The sequence below is a fragment of the Nansenia antarctica genome (assembly GCF_963989245.1).
Source record: "Nansenia antarctica genome assembly, chromosome: 3".
Classification (NCBI taxonomy): domain Eukaryota; kingdom Metazoa; phylum Chordata; class Actinopteri; order Argentiniformes; family Microstomatidae; genus Nansenia; species Nansenia antarctica.
In genome coordinates, this window is record NC_137688.1 from 19,751,368 (window position 1) to 19,770,913 (window position 19,546).

Genomic DNA, 19,546 nt, shown 5'->3' on the forward strand with positions numbered 1-19,546 from the left:
TTTATTAAATTATTTTACATGTTTTATCTCACACCCTGTTGTCCTTCTTTTTTGAGTCCCTCTGAATATGTCCCTCTCATATAGGTTGTTTGTTTGAATGTTGGTCTACTATGATCCTTTTTGGGTGTGGGAATTGCTCCATTAAACTACAATACAATATTCATTATTTAAATCTATTGCGCTGCCAAGAATGCTGTTTTCCTACTGGTCCAAAATCACAGATAGTGTATGATGTTGATTTTCTGATTTTTCCACTGGTAACTCATTGGGCCGGTTTCAGAGACAAGGCTTAAGCCTAGTCCTGGACTAAATCACACTTTCAATGTAAAATCTCCATTGAAGATGTTTTTTAGTCTAGGATTAGGCTTAAGCCTTGTCTGTGAAACCGGCCCATTAACGTCTAAGAATGTTGAGAGTGCAGCAGTGGATACTGTCATAGTATCCCCTTTCAAGTGGTGTTCAGAAATGAGCACAGACCACATTTTTATAAATTCTACATTTAGTGCAAAAATAAATAGTACATAAATATGTTTTCATTAAATACAACTCATTTCAATAAATAAGGAACAAGTGTTTGCATCATTTTCACTGTTGGATATGCTTGTTGGTTTGGGGCGGTTGCTTGTGGATCAGGGATTGGACACAGTGTTCAATGCCTTCCAGCAGGTTCCTCAGATGCTGCTCTGAATTTGTCGTTGGCTCTTCGCAGTGAATCCCCTGAAAGAAGAGGGAAACAATTATTTTAGCACCCTAATGTCCATGTACCAAGGTCAGCTGTCTGATCAACTGGCAATCAAACAATTTTGGGAAACAAGATTCATACTTAGTCGTGCATTCTGAGTCTTCACTCATCAAGACTATTCACATTGATGATCAGAACTTCTACAAATGTGTAATGTCTGGATATGAGAGAACAAGGTCAAATTACCTCAAATACCGCATATATTTCCAGATGCCTGATGAGATGTTCAAACTTCTTGTTATGAGTTTTAATATGTGCTAAACTCTTCCGAGCCTTGCAGAGGTCTTGGGACTGCAATTGGAAAGGTCATGATGAATGATCAGTGTGCGCTTGCAATGTGTTGTTGCATGCAGCATCTGGGAAAATGTCTAAGGTTCCTAGAACAGCCTATGCAGGCTAGTATATATACACATTTGTGAGAAGATTACATTATATTACACAGCAGTCAGACCTAAGCACAAAGTTAAAATCTTGATTCTTGATCACAGTGAGTCTATTATATTGGGAAGATGTTTATCAACTGTACAGTATAAGCATAACTTACATTGCAGGCATGGCCTTTGGAAAACACCTTTGGCACAAACATGTCCAAAAGACTCTGAAACAAAAGCAAATGGTACAAAATATTAGACACTCAGAATTCAGACATAATCCAGAAATTCATAACAAATCACCAAACACTCAAATGAATCAATAGACATTGAATGGTCTAGTGCATTAACCACTGTTCTTACCTCTGGGAATGTTGCGTTAGCCTCGTCTTTTATCCTCTCCAGCGTATGTCTATGTCTCTCTGGTATTGTTGCAGTAGAGACCAGCAAAAATGCAAAGGAGAGACAACAAATAGTCCTCATGGCTTTTAAGTATAACTTGAGCGACAGTGGGCTATCAGTTGAAAGTTTAAATCTGACTAACTTCTGCCATCAAAAATTCTGCTTTTATTGTCACCAGAAGCAGTAATGTCACTGCAAAAGGATGTCACTGCAAAAGGTCTTCCTTCCTGGTGCCCTAATATGGAACTTGGTCGAGGTGCAATCAGCACAAAACACCCACTGAAGATGACATCAAAATACATTACCATATAGGATGCCATGTTTTTCCATCTACATAGGTATTAATTCTCAACCATTTCGATTGAACCCTCATCAAGTATTGTTCAAAAGATTGTCTAACTTGCTTAGATTGACCATAACACTTCGTATCATCTGGTGTAGACCATAATAATGTCAAAACTCTTTATGAAACTTTATGTAAACTTTATGTACAAGCCTTCCCCCCTTGCACTGTTTTCTTTTAATCATGTGCTAAATAAATAAACTAAACTAAACTCAAAGGGGTTTACTCAATTTCATCTTGTTCAATAGGGGCCTGTTAACCAGACATAGATTAAGCCTAGTCATAGGTTAAAAAGCATCATCAATTTTTAAAAGTATACAGGTTTAATGTTTTGGTTATAATAAGGTTATGATATGATAGGACAGTCGTCCTATGCTCTTGAAGGTATTTAGAAGTCATGTTCATTCAGTAGTTAGTTTGTAAATATGCCATATATTATTATTAATATTTGTTACTTAGGTTCACATGAATGGACATTCACAGTATGTTGTCTAGATTAATCAAGAAATCTGAGCGCTGTGCATGCAGATATTAAATCAACAAGAGAACATCAGGGTAGTGTAGTAGTGCAGTGTAGCCTTGTGGAGTCTTGCTTCAGGAATGCTTCACTGTCCCAATAATTATGTGCACTGTATAGTGGTGGTTTCCTTTTGCCTTACATAGATTAAGCCTACCCCTGGACTTAAAAGCACCTTCAAGATTATTTTCAACTAACCCCATATTGGTCTTCAAAAGGTCAACTGTCAGTGTTCTTAACTTATAAACATTTGCTGTGCTGATTATGTAGGTGTACTCAGAGCATTTGACCAAATACATAGTGTATCATTCAATACCTTAGGTGTAGGCCTGCAAAAGCTTAGAGTTACCTACAGTTAGGGCGAAAATACACTGCAAGCGTCAACATCAGCAGCGCGTGTGCGTTTCATTTCAGCGGCCATGTTAACAGGTTAGAGCGGCCATACAGCACGCATCTCAAGCGTGTCTCACACTGTCTAGAGATTAGGACTCTTGCCTATTTTTTCCACGTGTCATGTGCGTTGCAGGCAAAACTCAATGTATAAAGATAGGGCTGGCAGTAACAGAAGACACACAGCCAGTGTGCAGTTCCATTTACATTTACATTTTTGGCATTTAGCAGACGCCTTATTCCAAAACGACTTACAATCAATACATTTGAATACTAAGCATGTGAATCAGCAATCCACCATTCGTTGCAGGAAGAGTAATCTAGCTCAGGCCCGGGGCCACTGATAGAAGGAAAGACCTTCTCCCTATCGCCTTCTACTAAAACTTGTGGGTGTCTTTAGGAGACGTAGTGGTGAGGGTCAGAAGATGTCTCAGGAGGAGCAGTTAAGATGTAACCTGAAGAGATGGAGGTCGTCAGTCTACGACGGAAGATGGGTAGTGACTCTGCCGTTCTGACAGCCGTGGGGAGCTCATTCCACCAGCGGGGAGCCAGAGTTGTGAAGAGACGTGATCGGGCATCGAGGTGGAGGAGCGGAGTGAGCGGGCAGGGGTTTGGGGGGTGACCATTTCCTTCAGGTAGGCAGGGGCTGTCCCTTTAGCTGCCTGGTATGCAAGCACCAGGGTCTTGAATCTGATGCGAGCTGCTATCGGGAGCCAGTGCAGGGTGCGAAGGAGGGGGGTGACATGCGAGTATTTGGGGACAGGGGAGGCTGGTTCATTAGGGGCAATTGGACAATGCCCCACCAAAGGGAGAAGAGAGAGATTTTTTTTCTATGACTTCTAGACAGTGTTGCTTCTGAATATCATAGTCCAATCAGCTAGTGTTCTGTGGAGTATATCATAGTCCAATCAGCTAGTGTTCTGTGGAGTATGTTCCAATCAGCTTCAAGTCCCGCCCCTTTCAGGGCAACTTTCAGTCTACTCGAAATTGCACTAGGCTGTTCTCGTAGACTTGCATGTAAAATCTATTTTGGTAACTTCAGGCCATTCGGTCATTTGTCTATGGGGTTTTGGGACATGCACAAAGAATCGTACGTGCTTACGTCATGTCATACGGCCGGCGTCACGTTCGTTCACCTGCTTCACCATGGCTAGTAATGTTCTGAACAACTCGGTTGAATCTTTAAAAGAAACACCGTTCAGCCGTCGTAGCAACCAGGAGAAATTAACAGTAAAGGAATTAGGACCACCCAGACCAAATTTAATTATAAAGCAAGTTTATAAGGCAGGGAAAATTGGAAAATCGTATAACCGAGGATTTACGAGGGGTTGGTATGAGAAGAAAACATGGCTAGCGGGATGTGAAGCAACAAATGCGTTGTTCTGCTTTCCACTACCGGACTTTGTAAACAAATTGAACAAATGGATTAGAAGGAGGCATCTTTTGTTCCCAACTTGATATTGCAACTGGACCTATTACCGAAGTCAAACTTGTGTAAGTAAGTGAATCATCTGTCCTTCAGTCATGATAGGAAAACCAAATCGATGCTGGGAGAAGGAATGGCAGACTGTATTCTGATTGTATCTTCTATGCTCTTTGTATGTTTCTATGCTCTTTGTATGTTTCTATGCTCTTTGTATGTGTCTTGGTGTAGGAGAAACGTAGGACCACGTTGGAAACAAGTGTTTCGGTACACGTTGACGTGTAGAAACTGTAGAGAGAAAATTGTAGAAATTGTAGAGAAAACTGGGGGGGTAGAGGTGATGAAGAGGTCTGTACAGGGGGGGGGTAGAGGTGATGAAGAGGTCTGTACAGGGGGGTAGAGGTGATGAAGAGGTCTGTAGAGGAGGGTAGAGGGGATGAAGAGGTCTGTACAGGGGGGTAGAGGTGATGAAGAGGTCTGTACAGGGGGGTAGAGGTGATGAAGAGGTCTGTACAGGGGGGGTAGAGGTGATGAAGAGGTCTGTACAGGGGGGTAGAGGTGATGAAGAGGTCTGTACAGGGGGGGTAGAGGGGATGAAGAGGTCTGTACAGAGGGGTAGAGGGGATGAAGAGGTCTGTACAGGGGGGTAGAGGGGATGAAGAGGTCTGTACAGGGGGGTAGAGGGTATGAAGAGGTCTGTACAGGGGGGTAGAGGGGATGAAGAGGTCTGTACAGGGGGGTAGAGGGGATGGAGAGGTCTGTAGAGGAGGGTAGAGGGGATGGAGAGGTCTGTAGAGGAGGGTAGAGGGGATGGAGAGGTCTGTACAGGGGGGGTAGAGGGGATGAAGAGGTCTGTACAGGGGGGTAGAGGGGATGAAGAGGTCTGTAGAGGAGGGTAGAGGGGATGAAGAGGTCTGTAGAGGAGGGTAGAGGGGATGAAGAGGTCTGTACAGGGGGTAGAGGGGATGGAGAGGTCTGTACAGGGGGTAGAGGGGATGGAGAGGTCTGTACAGGGGGGTAGAGGGGATGGAGAGGTCTGTACAGGGCGTAGAGGGGATGGAGAGGTCTGTACAGGGGGTAGAGGGGATGAAGAGGTCTGTACAGGGGGGTAGAGGGGATGGAGAGGTCTGTAGAGGTGGGTAGAGGGGATGGAGAAGTCTGTAGAGGTGGGTAGAGGGGATGAAGAGGTCTGTAGAGGTGGGTAGAGGGGATGAAGAGGTCTGTACAGGGGGGTAGAGGGGATGAAGAGGTCTGTACAGGGGGGTAGAGGGGATGGCGAGGTCTGTACAGGGGGGTAGAGCTATTCTCATGCTAAAATTGACTGTAAATCCAGATTTTAAAGTTGATATTCTTCCCCGTGGAGCATGCCCCCATAACCTGTGCCCCACCCAAACATTTTAGCACCAGCCGCCACTGTTTGGGGAGGTTGAATACCAGCCGGGCAGCAGCATTCTGGATGAGCTGCAGAGGTCTAATGGCTGAAGTGGGGAGCCCAGCCAGGAGTACGTTGCAGTAATTTATCCAAAGTGCACTGAGACATCTAGCTGGCTAGCTAGAAAACCAACTGTGGGATTTACAAATGATGTACATTATTGAGGAGTGCATGTCAACACTTTTCATTATTTTAATTCAGTCGAATATTGAACAGAGGCAATATGGCCGTGACAATGGCGCCCCCAAGTGTTTATAAACGAGTATTGCAGTGTATCAGATGAGTGCAATTCAATTATACTTTATTTATCCCCGTGGGGAAATTCAGTCACAAAGCGTATTATTCATTTAATGTACATCATTTTGATCTCAATCATTTCAAGGATTTTTTATTATAATTGTTTTAATAACGTTCATTTTCATATCGTCTTTGTACATTGAATACATAGCAACGTCTCGTGAGAATCAGTCGAATGATGCGCGTGGCTGTTGTTAAGTGTTTATGTTCAAACAGATAACGGTGGTTATTCTCATTACTCCAACTTCTCTCGGGTCAACAGGTGAGTTATTCCTCTGCTCTTCCTGCATTTCTCTTGTCATCTCAAACTGACTAACGGATCTATACCGGACAAGTTTAGACACAATTTAATAGCTAAACGTAACCCGAACTATTAACCCTATAGCGCCCCCACGTGTAGTTTGCTAGCTAACGTTAGCATTGGTTAGCTTGCTAGCTCATCAACAACCCCTTGGCATTTAGCAGACGCCTTATTCCAAAGCGACTTACAATCAATACATTTGACTACGACTGGTGGATTGATGTACATCATTTTGGTGGATTGATGTACATCATTTTGATCTAAATCATTTCAAGGATTTTTTAAAATTATAATTGTTTTAATAACGTTCATTTTCATATCGTCTTTGTACATTGAATACATACACGTCTCTTAGCAACGTCTCGTGAGAATCAGTCGAATGATGCGCGTGGCTGTTGTTACGTGTTTATGTTCAAACAGATAACGGTGGTTATTCTCATTACTCCAACTTCTCTCGGGTCAACAGGTGAGTTATTCCTCTGCTCTTCCTGCATTTCTCTTGTCATCTCAAACTGACTAACGGATCTATACCGGACAAGTTTAGACACAATTTAATAGCTAAATGTAACCCGAACTATTAACCCTATAGCGCCACCACGTGTAGTTTGCTAGCTAACGTTAGCATTGGTTAGCTTGCTAGCTCATCAACAACCCCTTGGCATTTAGCAGACGCCTTATTCCAAAGCGACTTACAATCAATACATTTGACTAAGCAAGTGAATCATCAATCCACCAGTCGTAGCAGGAAGAGTAATCTAGCTCAGGCCCGGGGCCATTGGCAGTCTCAGTGATAGAAGGAAAAACATTATTATTATTATTTTAATATATAGACACTGGAGAACAGAGAAACAGTACAAGGGGGGCAGTAGAAGTCATAGGGGACACAGTAAAGGGGAAAAGCGGGTGTCTCAGGAGACGCAGTGCTGGGGGGTAGTAGATGTCTCAGGAGTCTCTGTTTAGCCACATCTGAAATCTCAAGTCTATAATGCATCTTTAGTGTGCAGGGAAAGTGTGTTTATGCATCGTGGATGCTTCCTTATGCTCTATGACTGAATCAAAAAATAAACCTGGGACAAGAGGAGGTAAGCAATATTATGTTAGTACCAATACGTTTACAGAAAATACAGCTCCCACCATTCAGAGAGCGGGACTTTTTTTCATTCCTTAACCAATAGCATTGCATGTAGGATTTGGGCTAGATGCGCCATTTTAGTGCGTCTCCATCCATCCGGCAAGATGGCGCCCGTGCTTTGTCTCTACTGATCGGGGCTGATAGAATACTCACATTCCCCTACTAAATATCAGCTCTTGAGAATCTGTTGAGTAGCTGCATCTCTGGGACAACGTGCCGCGATCTACACGCGTCTCTGTCATTCAAGAAATGACGACAGAGAACAGTAGGTATGGATGATATCTTGCTTTTATGCAAGTGTTTGTGCAGTGCGCGCGTTTCCCCGGCATACGCAGCCGGCACATTTAGCTACATGTAGCTAGCAGCTCCACATTGAGACTGTACTACGAACACGGTTAGCTTCGAGTTCGATGGGTTCTCTGCCATGCTAGCTTTTGCACAAAATTATGTTCTCGCACTGTAGGATGTACACATTTTACGCGGGAATCTTATTTGCAGTTAGCTTTACTAGCTGTGCTGAATCTGAGAAAAAAAGAAAAAAAACAGGGGAGGGGACAAACTAGAATGCATGCATTTTGATGCATGCCTTGAATGCATTGGACCGTGGATGCATGCACCGGTGTTGCAAGGTTGCCACGGTAACTCAGAAATCTTGACATTGTGAAGCACGTTAGCCGGGTCACCCTGCCTGGCGTTAGTTGCGTGCAGACAAGCTAGGAAGCCAGCCAACCTGGTTTATTAGCTAGCTAGCTATTTTTCCTTTGAATGTGAACAGGCCCAATTTCTCGGCAAGCTAGCTTGTTTTTTTTTGTGATTTCCAGATTAATGTCTGTTCACGTTGCCGGCTAGCGTCACTTTCCTGAACCCATGCCAAACGGCGAGGAAACTCATCCAGGCAAGTGTCGAGGAAACGAACTTGGAAGATGAGCACAGCAGCGGCGAATCACTTCGCGCCTATGACGCAAAATGTCAATAAACATAACTAGCCTGCTAAGCTAAGTAGCAAAACTAGCTAACGGAGAATTGAAATCCCTCTGTTGAACTGGCAGTAAGCGCATCGGTCAAATTCACTAATCTTTTGCACGCATAAGCGGCTGTTTTATTTAGCTAGCGTAGTTAGTATGTGTTATATAGCCAGCGCGTAATGTAAACTATTTTTCCGGGAGATACAATGACTTCCTAAGCACCTTTGATGGAAACGGCCAATGGCCTGTTTGATCTTAGGTCCCTTTATGTCCCCGTTTGTGAGACATGTCCCCGTTTGTAAGAATAATTTATCTCAGTTCTCTAAACACCATTACAATCCTATTTGTTTCAGCAAGTTGAGCATAATGGTGACGAAACTTCATGAGTACTCGAGTCATTGTTCAGAATCAGGAGGAAAATATTCAGGCCCAAGTCCCAGAAATCTGATGGTTGTGAGTGATACTTCAGTTTCTCCACCCAGTGAACTATGCACTATAACAATGAGACCATGGGGATAATTAGCCTTTGCTGAATCCTTTTTGTGTCATGGCTGGCTGACTGACTATGGTTATGTTACAGTTATTGTTGAGTTACACACTGTATTGCTTGCATGAGGTTTGTGGCTTAGCACTTGGCTGGTAGTCAACTGACCAGTTTGATGTTCCTCTCCCAACGTAGACCTCTTTTAAAACCTAAAGAGAATTACATTTTGGGCCATCTTTTCATCCTTTGTTTTACTGAAGAGTCAACATCAGTACGTGCTTGGTTTTTAGCATTATGCAGTGAGACCTTAAGGGTATGTTTTTTTGCCACTGAATGATGGTAGGAACTGTTAGTTTAGTCGACTGTTGCTGTTTCTTCTTCATTCTTATGTTATGATAAATTGTATTTCTTTAGCTGTTGATATAGAATTTCCTCTCATTCACAGGTAAAATGAGTAAGGCATCCACCGAATCAAATACAGACCAAGTGATGGAGGAGGTAGGTCTCCTGAGAAACATTGATTTGTCTTTCCTAGTTTCTCCACCACATAGCTTACCACATTAGGCCTTTATTATTGCTCTTACTTTTCTTAACTCTTGCTTTTATTTTTTATGTATTTATTTTCTTAAGGCTGGAAGCTCAACTGAGACCACAAGGTCTTCATCTTCACGCTCTAAAAGGTTGCTATGGCACTGCGGTCTTGACTCTTTTTACACACACACACACACACACACACACACACACACACACACACAAACTAACTAACTAACATCAATATCTAGTCTACACTTGCTCATGTACACAATTGTATCCTCCAACGTCTTTTCAGGAAGCCTACTGTTGTGACCAAGCACACTGGAGCAGATGAGTCAGACACCTCAGATGAGAGTGGAAATGAGAGTGGTCCGACTTTGGTCGTGAGACCAGAGCCAGCTGGGAATGAAAACAAAGATGGCAGCAGAGGAGCCATGAAGCTCAGAGTAGACATCCGGAAACGGGAGGGTCAGTCTCTTTTTATGATCACATGAACACATTAATATACTTACTTAAGTATAAGTACCTCTAGATAATATACATTATGTTAATCAAGTTTGTCAAAGGTACTGGGGCAATAGTCTGAGGGAATGTATTCATGACGCTAGTATTCAGTCATTAGGCATGTGACCTTTTCCTCAGAGGAACTGATATTCAAATGGATCTCTACTGCAGTTGGCATTGTATTCAAACAGATATTCTTCCCTGTCCTTCATGCCTTTTTCATCACAGACAATATTTTACTGGAGAGAGTGAATTGCACTGCCTGCGGTCAGCAAGTGAACCACTTTCAACGCAACTCGATCTTTGAGCATCCCATGCTCAAAGTGCTCATTTGCAAGGTAGGACATGCATCTGATGTACCTGTTAGACTTAGGCGAAACATACAATAGTGGTAGTGTGGTAATATGCTAGCTAATCCATTAGGGCTGGGACGACGCGTCGACGTAATCGACTACGTCAATGCGTCGACTTGCGTAATGTGCGTCGCAAATAAACAACATGGCTGCGACCAGTTACGAGCAACGTGTCATTGATTTTCAACAACGCTTAACTCACGCTTTTATTTTGAAGACGCGAAAACAAAACCGGAAGTCTATAATATTAGAATGTGCCTCTTGTTGTCTTTCAGAGTCAGAGAACAAATACCAAACTGCCCACATGTTTGCTGTAATTATATTACTTGGCAGTAGGTAGTCATCACTCAATGCTCGTCTCATTTACAGAACAGCATGGGTTGCTTGCACTGTTTGATCGCGTCATAAAAAATGTACGTCTCACATTGGCGAACATTCACACGGAACACGGAATGGCCGAACTCCGACTGTGCTGTAAAGTGGGTGGAGTATGGACTCCGCACATGCGATAGTATGTATACTAGTATACTAGATAGTAGTATAATCATGCGAGCTTTTATCGACCGGAGATCTCCGACACAGTCGTACATCAATGGCGCGGTTAAGGCTTATCCCTCTGAACCTGGCCGATTGTTCGGTGCATCCCTACTACAAGTATTGTGATTTTCTGTCATTTTTCTTTTCCCTGTCAGTGTCCCTGTTAGACATGCCATCATTATGAACAGCTAAGATACTGTAACTTGTTGACCTCCTAACTGTCTCTCGCGACGCGCCCGCCCCACACTTTGAGAAACACTGACCTATAATAATAACCAGGAGGCAGGCGGGGGGAGAGAGGAGGGGGGAGAGAGAGGAGCGTGGGAGGGGGAGAGCAGAGAGAGGGGGAGAATGTTATATTGTTACTGAGATCGTTATTGTTACTGAGAGGTATAGTTACGGTATTCCGGTTAGAATTTCACTCGAATTGCACTAATTAGAGGATTTAATGTTGGTATTTATTTTGGTATTCCTCCTGAAAATGACTTGAACTTGCACTACATTACTACAATACTACAATGCATTACTTGCACTTTTCCTTTTATTTGAAGTGAACTTTTATATTTTATAATATTATATTTTATGTTGGACTGTAAGAAAGAGAGGATATTTTTTGTTGTGGAATATTGCCCTGCAGTGCAGAAGCCTAATTTATATATTTGTACAATAATAATTGAATACAATACTGAAATGTTAATAAGAGAAGTTTTTGACATTTATTTAGGGAAAATGAAGTGATGCATTAATCGAACAGAAAAAATAATAATAGCTAGACTAATCGTTAAATTAGTCGGTAATCGACTAACTGAAAAATAATCGCTAGATTAATCGTTAGAAAAATAGTCGTTAGGGACAGCCCTATAATCCATATGTCTTATGAATAGCTCTGGAACATATTGCTATTTTGGTGCATGTGTTTCTGCATTGAATGTGCAATAACACTATGTGCAATATGACAACCCTAGTCGTTTTATCTGTACAGTATAGTATAGTGGATAGTGTACATAGCCTTTATTTATGTAAACCAGCTCCTTTCCCTTCTTGTTTTTTTTGTTTTTTTTCTTTCCTAGCACCAGGGGAGCCACCCCTCCCAAATTTCGTTGTTTGGTAACTGTACTATAGCAATGACAATAAAGACCATTCATTCATTCATTCATTATATTTTTCTTTTCATTAATGCTTCTCCCCAAATGTTTCCTCCCCTAGTCATGCTACAAGTACTACACAAGCGATGACATCAGCAAAGATTCGGATGGAATGGATGAGCAGTGCAGGTAGGAAACTTAAAACAGATTCCAACTCTTCACACTTGGTTAATGTTTATAGTTGATGCATTAAGCGCTCAGTTTACCCGTGCTCCAAAAGGTAACCTAAACGATCCCATCCTCAGGTGGTGTGCTGAAGGGGGCAACTTGATTTGCTGTGACTACTGCAACAATGGCTTCTGCAAGAAATGCGTCCTGCGCAACTTGGGCAGGAAGGAGCTGTCAGCCATCACTGATGAGAACTGTAAATGGAACTGCTATAGCTGCAGTCCAGAGCCCCTTCATGACCTGACTGCCAACTGCCACAGCGTCATGCAGAAGCTGCAGCCGCTGTGGAACAAGAACCGGAAGAAAGAAAGAAAAGTGCAGAGTGAAGGCAAAGGGCACAAACAGAGCAAAGGCCACAAATCGGTCGTCAACGGGAAAGAACATTCCGAGGGCTCCGGGATGCTGACGTTTTCCTACAAGGCACTGCAAGTTCCCAAAGAACTGGTCAAGAAAACGAAAAAGTTAATCGAAACCACAACAGGACTGAATAACACTTTTATTAAGTTTATCCAGCAAGCGACAGGGGAGCAAGGAGGCAGTGCTGTCAGGCATAGGCACTTGAAGGCCTTCAAATCTGTGTTGGCTGATCTGAAAATGGCCCATGCCGCCCTAGAGGAGGCTTTGGAGCCTGAATTTAAGAACCAAGACATGCAGAATGGAGATGAAGGGTTACACACGGAGAGGAACAGCACTGATAGAGTCGTGTCTAACTCTGACCACACTGAGAGCCATGTTGAAACTTTAAATGAGGAAAATGACAATACGGACAACATGCCTGATGATGACCAGGAGCCTGATGGAGGGGAGGATGAGGTGTCAGATGAGGCAGAAGTGAAGAAAAGCCCTGAGTATTCCTTAGACAACACTCAGGACTACACAGACGACAATGAAGCCAAAGAAAAGACTGATGTAAAATCTGAAGAAGACGGCAACTATGACAATGGTCCTCCATCAGCTGATGAATCATCTCTTGATAAGGATATTGTCTCTGTCCCTCCTTCCGTCCCCGACGAACTCTTCCAGATGGTGGAGAGTCTTGCTGACTCCACAATGTTGTCACAGGGCAATGACAGCACAGAGACAGAAGTGAGTGAATCACCTAAGCCCACCGCCTCCAAAAGGAAACCAGCTGATTCTCAAAAGGACCCTCCCAAAGTGAAGAACCTGATTGTGAAGTTGACACCTGTTCCAGTGGTGACTACACGGGGGTCAAGGACCAAAAGTAAGGACAAAGATGGAGGTAGAGAGAAGCAGAGCAAGAAGTTGAGGAGAGAAGGAGAGCAAGAAGAAGAAGAGCCAGAAGTGGATGGAGCTGCATCCCCGGAAAACAGTCCTCCTCATAACAGGCGGTCTTCCAGAGTGAAGACCACACCAAAGCGCAAGCCAGTGCATGGCGAGGTGAAGGCTGACCCATCACAGGACAACGGTGACAGTGACGACGAGAGCCACGGCAAGACGTCCAAGAGGACAAAAAGCTCCAAGGAGAAGCGGACCACGGGAGCCGATGCTTCCTCTGATGTTAAAATGGCAGAATCTGATTCTGATGAGGTCCCCGACATCCTTCTCCAGACCGCTGCAGCAGGGCACAGCTCAGAGGGAGAACAGGACATCCTTCTCCAGACCGCTGCAGCGGGGCACAGCTCAGAGGGAGAACAGGACGGCAATGCAGATGGCTCAGGCAGGAGTGTGAAGAAGTGCCTGTTCAAGCTCAACAAGACATCGGCCAAATCACAGGAGAGGGAGAAGAAGTCAGCCAAACGCAAACTGAAGACCAACTCCTCTGACTCTGAACGTGATGGTGAGAAAGCCTCCACCAAAGCTAAGAAGGCCTCTAGTAAGAAGCAGGAAGGCTCAGAGTCAGAGGACTCAGAACACGATGGTGAGAAAGCCTCCACCAAAGCTAAGAAGGCCTCTAATAAGAAGCAGGAAGGCTCAGAGTCAGAGGACTCAGAACACGATGGTGAGAAAGCCTCCACCAAAGCTAAGAAGGCCTCTGATAAGAAGCAGGAAGGCTCTGAGTCCTCTGACTCTGAACACGATGGTGAGAAAGCCTCCACCAAAGCTAAGAAGGCATCTAAGAAGAAGAAGAAGCAGAACGGCTCTGACTCAGAACACGACGGGAAGAAAACCTCCACCACAGCCAAGAAGGCATCCAAAAAGAAGGAGCAGAACGGCTCTGACTCTTCCAACGATGATTCCGACCTGGAGAAAGAAATGAAGAGTCTGAGCAAGCTGCGGACTGGAAAAAGGAGGTCCAGTAGGGTTAAGAAACAAGAGGACAAAGAGACCAACAAGGAGGGCAAAAAAGAGATTAAGGCTGGGGATCGAAAGAGGTCCTATGAAAAGAAACGCAAGTCACCCAGAGGCAAAGAAGCCACTAAGCAGCAGTCATCTTCGTCCAGTGAGGATGAGGAGAGGGAAGCCCAGGGTGGGGAGTCTGGAGAAGACAGTGACCAACAGAAGATCAAGCCCATTGTGGAGGAGAACATGGCAGAAGGAAGGCACACTTTCCACCAGTCTTCAGGTGAGTTGGTTCCGTATTACTAGACGAGGGATGTGCAGGGTTCGACATTAACAGTTGCCCGATTGCCCGGGGCAAGTAAGACATTTGCCGGGTTTGTTTGCACGACAAGAACAACGGACGGCGCAGGCGCCAGACCAGACTAGATGATCGTGGAGTGAAGATATTATTAAAGCGTACGCGCCTGTCCACCTGTCTGTCGATCAGCGTGTGCGCTTTAATAATATCTTCTCTCCACGATCATCTAGTCTGGTCTGGCGCCTGTGCCGTCCGTTGTTCTTCCTGCACACTGATACACAGATCCAGGATCCAGCAGCGTCGTCGCTGTCGCGCAAACAAACCCGGCAAAATGTTTACTTGCCCCGGGCAATCAGGCAACCGTTAATGTCGAACCCTGGATGTAGAACCTGAAGTCACTAGTGTCGGATTGGATGTCATCACAGTCGTCACATTTATTTGCCACGGTCAGCTTTGTTAGTTCAGAACAGGGTCAAAAGCATCCACACACTGCAGCTCTGCAGGAGGGAAGAACACATCTAACCCCTTTACCACTGTATCTCTTTTGTAGGTGATGAAGGTGAAGGCAAGCATGATGCATCTCAGGTGGCTGATGACGACGAGGACCCTGAGAACAGGTATGTCTCTCAGACCCAAGCCTCCTTTCAACTCCTAACATCACCCCAACTCTAGCCCAAGTGTTATGTCCAACACTTACCAGCACCCTGAATGACTGGCTTCAGTCTCATCTCCAACCCCAGTGTTTCCCATACATGGACGAAAATGTGGTGAGCTGCCATAGTCTAATTTGTCCTGCCCTAGTCTCATAACGAACCAAAAGTATTTTTTAGCTCTGTTATTTTTTTTACATTTTTCAGCGCTGCTGGCGCTGTTGTGGTAAGTGTTGGAGCGAGTTCGCGGAAAGGCCAGAGCTAGGGTGTTTTGACTTCCTCTGTAGCTATTTTGAATCAACAATTTGTATTCAGTGTTTCCCCTACCATTGCCTTGGGCGGGCCGCCCCCCCAACGGAACCCCCTGCCCCCCCAAGAAAGAGGAATTATTACGGACGTAGACAAGCGTCAAACATAGACAAGTAAGCTAAAATATCCGCTTTTTTAAGTGCACCCAACCCGAATCTGGCGAGTGGCAAGCCCATGGGCTCGTTGGTAACGTTAGTCCGCCAGTAGTCTCGCATAGCCAAACCTGTCTCCACACTTCGCGCTGGACACACTCGCACACTCGCGTACAAGATTGTGCGCGAGTGTGCGCGCGACGCGAGAGAGTTTTTGCAGGGTGAGATGTCTGCAGATGGAAAGTAAGCAAGTTGAAACGTTTCCAAATATAATTGCTGAGTGTTCTAACAGAGCAAGTTGGTTCAAATTGGTCGTTATTATTGTGACTAGAAAGTGTCTGATTATAGTTCCATGGTATGTAAAATAGTGTCAAAGAACTAGCAAGCTAACTAGCTAGCTCAGAGGTGATTACCGTATTTTCCGCACTATAAGGCGCACTTAAAAGCCTTTAATTTTCAAAAAAAACGACAGTGCGCCTTATAACCCGGAGCGCCTTATATATGGATCAATTGGTTAATTGGTTGATCCATACTGGTTGTACACGGCGCTCAAGGCGCTCTGTCAAAATGTTTCAGTACGACTGGTAAACTACAAAGCCGCACCGCTTGCAGCATTACGGTAATCAGTAAACACCGGTGTTGTGCTTCCTCACAGTCCCACACCACTTGTGTGTGTATAAAGACCCCAGGTAAAGAAGACTAAACAGAGTTTCCGAGGGAACAAAGTGAGATTCTTGGTGCTTTCAACTTGAAGTTTTAAAGTACCCACTCGATATAATAAACAACAGTTTAACGATCACTAAACACTTATCATTTGTGTATTGGATTCATTATTCTCGTTTGCCGGAGGCTACCGGTAAGGGAGGGTTGATTTGTAAACATACTTTCGTTTTAGCTCGTGTTCAAAAGCAAGAACTGTGTGTTCATCTAGTTATGTGTAGTTATGTGTTTTTAGCATGTCGATGTTCTCCCAGTATGTTGTCATGTTATTAAAATACAGTTTAGACCTTCGTAGCGATGTGTTTTGTTAGCTGTTAGCCGCTAGCAGCGTTTGTTGTGGTTTGGTCAGTCACTTTTCTCCCATTCAGTGTTTGAGGTGAACCAACATTCAAATACGCCTGTCGTGTTCAATCTTTCTCTGATTTGAATGTATGACACATCATTTGAAAGCTTACAATCTGTAGTTTAAGCATGTGTAAAAACTGAAAAAGTACGTTGCACATTTCACCAGGAGCTGTCACATATTGGTTGTTGGTTATAATTGTATAGCCTATTGGTTGTTTTCTGGTGTTGTTTTGCTCTGTTTGTAGTCTACTTGATGTATTTTTATCAGCTGTTAAATCACCACAGCGGTTAATCCACTAATAGAGATAATAGCAGATTGAAAATGCTTGTAGCTAACTACTCTATATCTCGTGGTTGCAGCTATTGCGAATTGCTATTCACGCGAGTCAGCTGTGAATCACCGCAGGTCCTTGACGCTTGTTGCAAAAATGGATGACGAACGGCTGATACTTGAGGTGGAAAAATATATATTTTTGACAGTGTAGCAGGTAGAACGTTGATGGTGACAACGCTCAGGTGGAGCTTGGACAACGGGAAGTTGACACAACACCGATGGAGAGGTGACGCAACGCAGTAGGTGGAGCTTGGGCGTAACGCAACCCCAGTCAAACGTTTGACTGCAGTATCTATTCTATGCGCCTTATAATCCGGTGCGCCTTATAATCCGGTGCGCCCTGTATATGAAAACAGTTCTAAAATAGGCCATTCATTGAAGGTGCGCCTTATAATCCGGTGCGCCTTATAATCCGGTGCGCCTTATAGTGCGAAAAATACGGTAGATGAGCTAGTCTGCTGCACACATGCCAGCTAAAGAGCTAACTGGATGCACTTTATTATTTTACTTAAAGTAGATCTATCTAACTATCTTTCTTATTCTGCTAGAATTGGGCTTAATACCATAATGGCATATTTACAGTACATGGACAGTGGATTGAAGCATTGGAAATGTCTGTTTTTATAGTTGGACATACGCTTTTTTTTTTCAGGTGGGAGAGTAAAGTCAAAATGACATTATCTGACTGCATTGCCCACAGCAATCCAATATTCAATTATAATTATGTTATAAATTGATATGGATCAATTTATACCTCTTATTAGATTATAAATACTCTGGACATGACGCCGGTATGTCGCAGGGTCTTACCCCCTGGGGGGGGGGGGGGGGGGGTCCATGCCACGGTCCATGCCACCCCCCCAAGGCAGCAAACCTAGGGGGAACACTGGTATTGATACAAAAACAATTCTTTTTTTCCTGTTATTATTCCTCAAAGGATTGCTAAGAAGATGCTCCTGGCACAAATCAAAGCTAACTACTCATCAGGAGCTGAGAGCTCCTCAGATAATGAGGGCTCAGAGAAAGAACACAAGAAGTCCTCAAAGAAAGCTGCAGGGGAGGATGAGCAGGACGGTGAGCTACCTCTACTTTATACTATTCATTTTATTATTATTATTTAATTTTTTTGGTGAAATGCACAAACAAACAATAGATACAACACTGTTACTGTTAATCTCTGTCAACCCTAACAACAGGGCTCTTTCCTTGAGAAAATGTTGTTGGTTCATGTGCAATATTACTGCTCCTATTCCCCCTTGCAGACGACGACGATGATGACGACGATGATGACGATGATGAGGATGATGATGATGATGATGCTGAGGTCTCTGGCTCTGATGTTGATGTGAAAAAGGGTGGCCGCCGTCATCGCCTTCTGCGTCACAAACTCTCCCTGAGTGATGGTGAATCAGGAGACAAGAAACCATCCAAGGGAAAGAAGAAGAAGGAGACCAAGAGGAAGAGCAAACGTAAAGGTGAAAGGAGACTGTTTGTCTGTGTGCCTCTGGAGAGGGGGGGTGTTGACCTGTGGAGGTGGGGAGGGGGCATTGCTGTGTTCATCAGCTACGGATCAGGGAACTGCTTTTCATCCGACTCTGCAAACTAATGTGACTTGTAAAAACATGTTTTGCAAATATTATGCTCTTACTCTTTCTCTCTCTCCCCCCCCCCCCCCCCCCCCCACAACTTTCTCTAGAGGGCAGTGATGATTCTGAAGACTCAGACTTCGAGAAGTCTGAATCCAGCAGTGAGTCGGCCATGAGTGAGGAGCTCAGCGAATCAGAGAAGGAGGGGCCTCGTCGCAGGACCAGGTGCTTTTCCTTAACAGATCTTCTCATAATGGGACCAGCATGGCGCTGACATCTGACCCCTCAGGCAACACAAAGATGTAGTCTACAGAACGAGGCCTCTTCACTGTGCTTTTAATGTGACCCAGAGAGGCAGAGATAATGGTCCTGTGTGGCTCAGTTGGTATGGCACTAGCAATCCAATATTCAATTATAATTATGTTATAAATTGATATCGATCAATTTATACCTCTTATTAGATTATAAATACTCTGGTTGTTGACAGCAAAAGAGGGAGAGAGGAGGATAGAGAGGACGAGAAGGAGAGAGAGCAGGATGGTGCACCAGAGAGAGTGAGCGCAAGAACCAGGTGAGAAAGTGGACAGGTAGTCAAGACCACATAAGTAAGTAGCCTTGAACGGCCCATAGGGCAGGAGCCTATCTCCTGTTTCCGTAGCGTGAGGCGGCTTAATGTACAAGTTAGTACACCCCCTGGACATGACGCTGGTATGTCGCAGGGTCTTACCCCCTGGGGGGGGGGGGGGGGGGGTCCATGCCACGGTCCATGCCACCCCCCCAAGGCAGCAAACCTAGGGGAAACACTGGTATTGATACAAAAAAAAATCTTTTGTGAACAGTTTCTGCCGGGACCATATATACAAAAATGCATGCACTGTACTGTAAAACGCCTAGGATAAAAAAACATCTGCATATTTTGATATTATATTTT

At 44.1% G+C, this 19,546-nt stretch overlaps 1 protein-coding gene across 2 annotated transcripts in view; it reads left to right on the forward strand.

The window, feature by feature from the left end:
- The first annotated feature begins 7,457 nt into the window (after positions 1 to 7,457).
- Positions 7,458 to 19,546, forward strand: part of atrx (ATRX chromatin remodeler) — a 45,717-nt gene continuing 33,628 nt past the window's right edge. The window contains exons 1-11 of one of the 2 annotated variants that reach the window (XM_080526655.1): positions 7,458 to 7,615; positions 9,245 to 9,297; positions 9,430 to 9,479; positions 9,629 to 9,801; positions 10,066 to 10,175; positions 11,934 to 12,001; positions 12,118 to 14,564; positions 15,130 to 15,196; positions 17,967 to 18,103; positions 18,292 to 18,504; positions 18,726 to 18,840. In XM_080526655.1, coding sequence (XP_080382781.1) covers positions 7,600 to 7,615; positions 9,245 to 9,297; positions 9,430 to 9,479; positions 9,629 to 9,801; positions 10,066 to 10,175; positions 11,934 to 12,001; positions 12,118 to 14,564; positions 15,130 to 15,196; positions 17,967 to 18,103; positions 18,292 to 18,504; positions 18,726 to 18,840 — 3,449 coding nt within the window. In that variant the 5' untranslated portion in view covers positions 7,458 to 7,599. Of the gene's footprint in view, positions 7,620 to 9,244; positions 9,298 to 9,429; positions 9,480 to 9,628; positions 9,802 to 10,065; positions 10,176 to 11,933; positions 12,002 to 12,117; positions 14,565 to 15,129; positions 15,197 to 17,966; positions 18,104 to 18,291; positions 18,505 to 18,725; positions 18,841 to 19,546 lie in introns of both variants that reach the window. The other variant, XM_080526656.1, reaches the window with a different exon arrangement.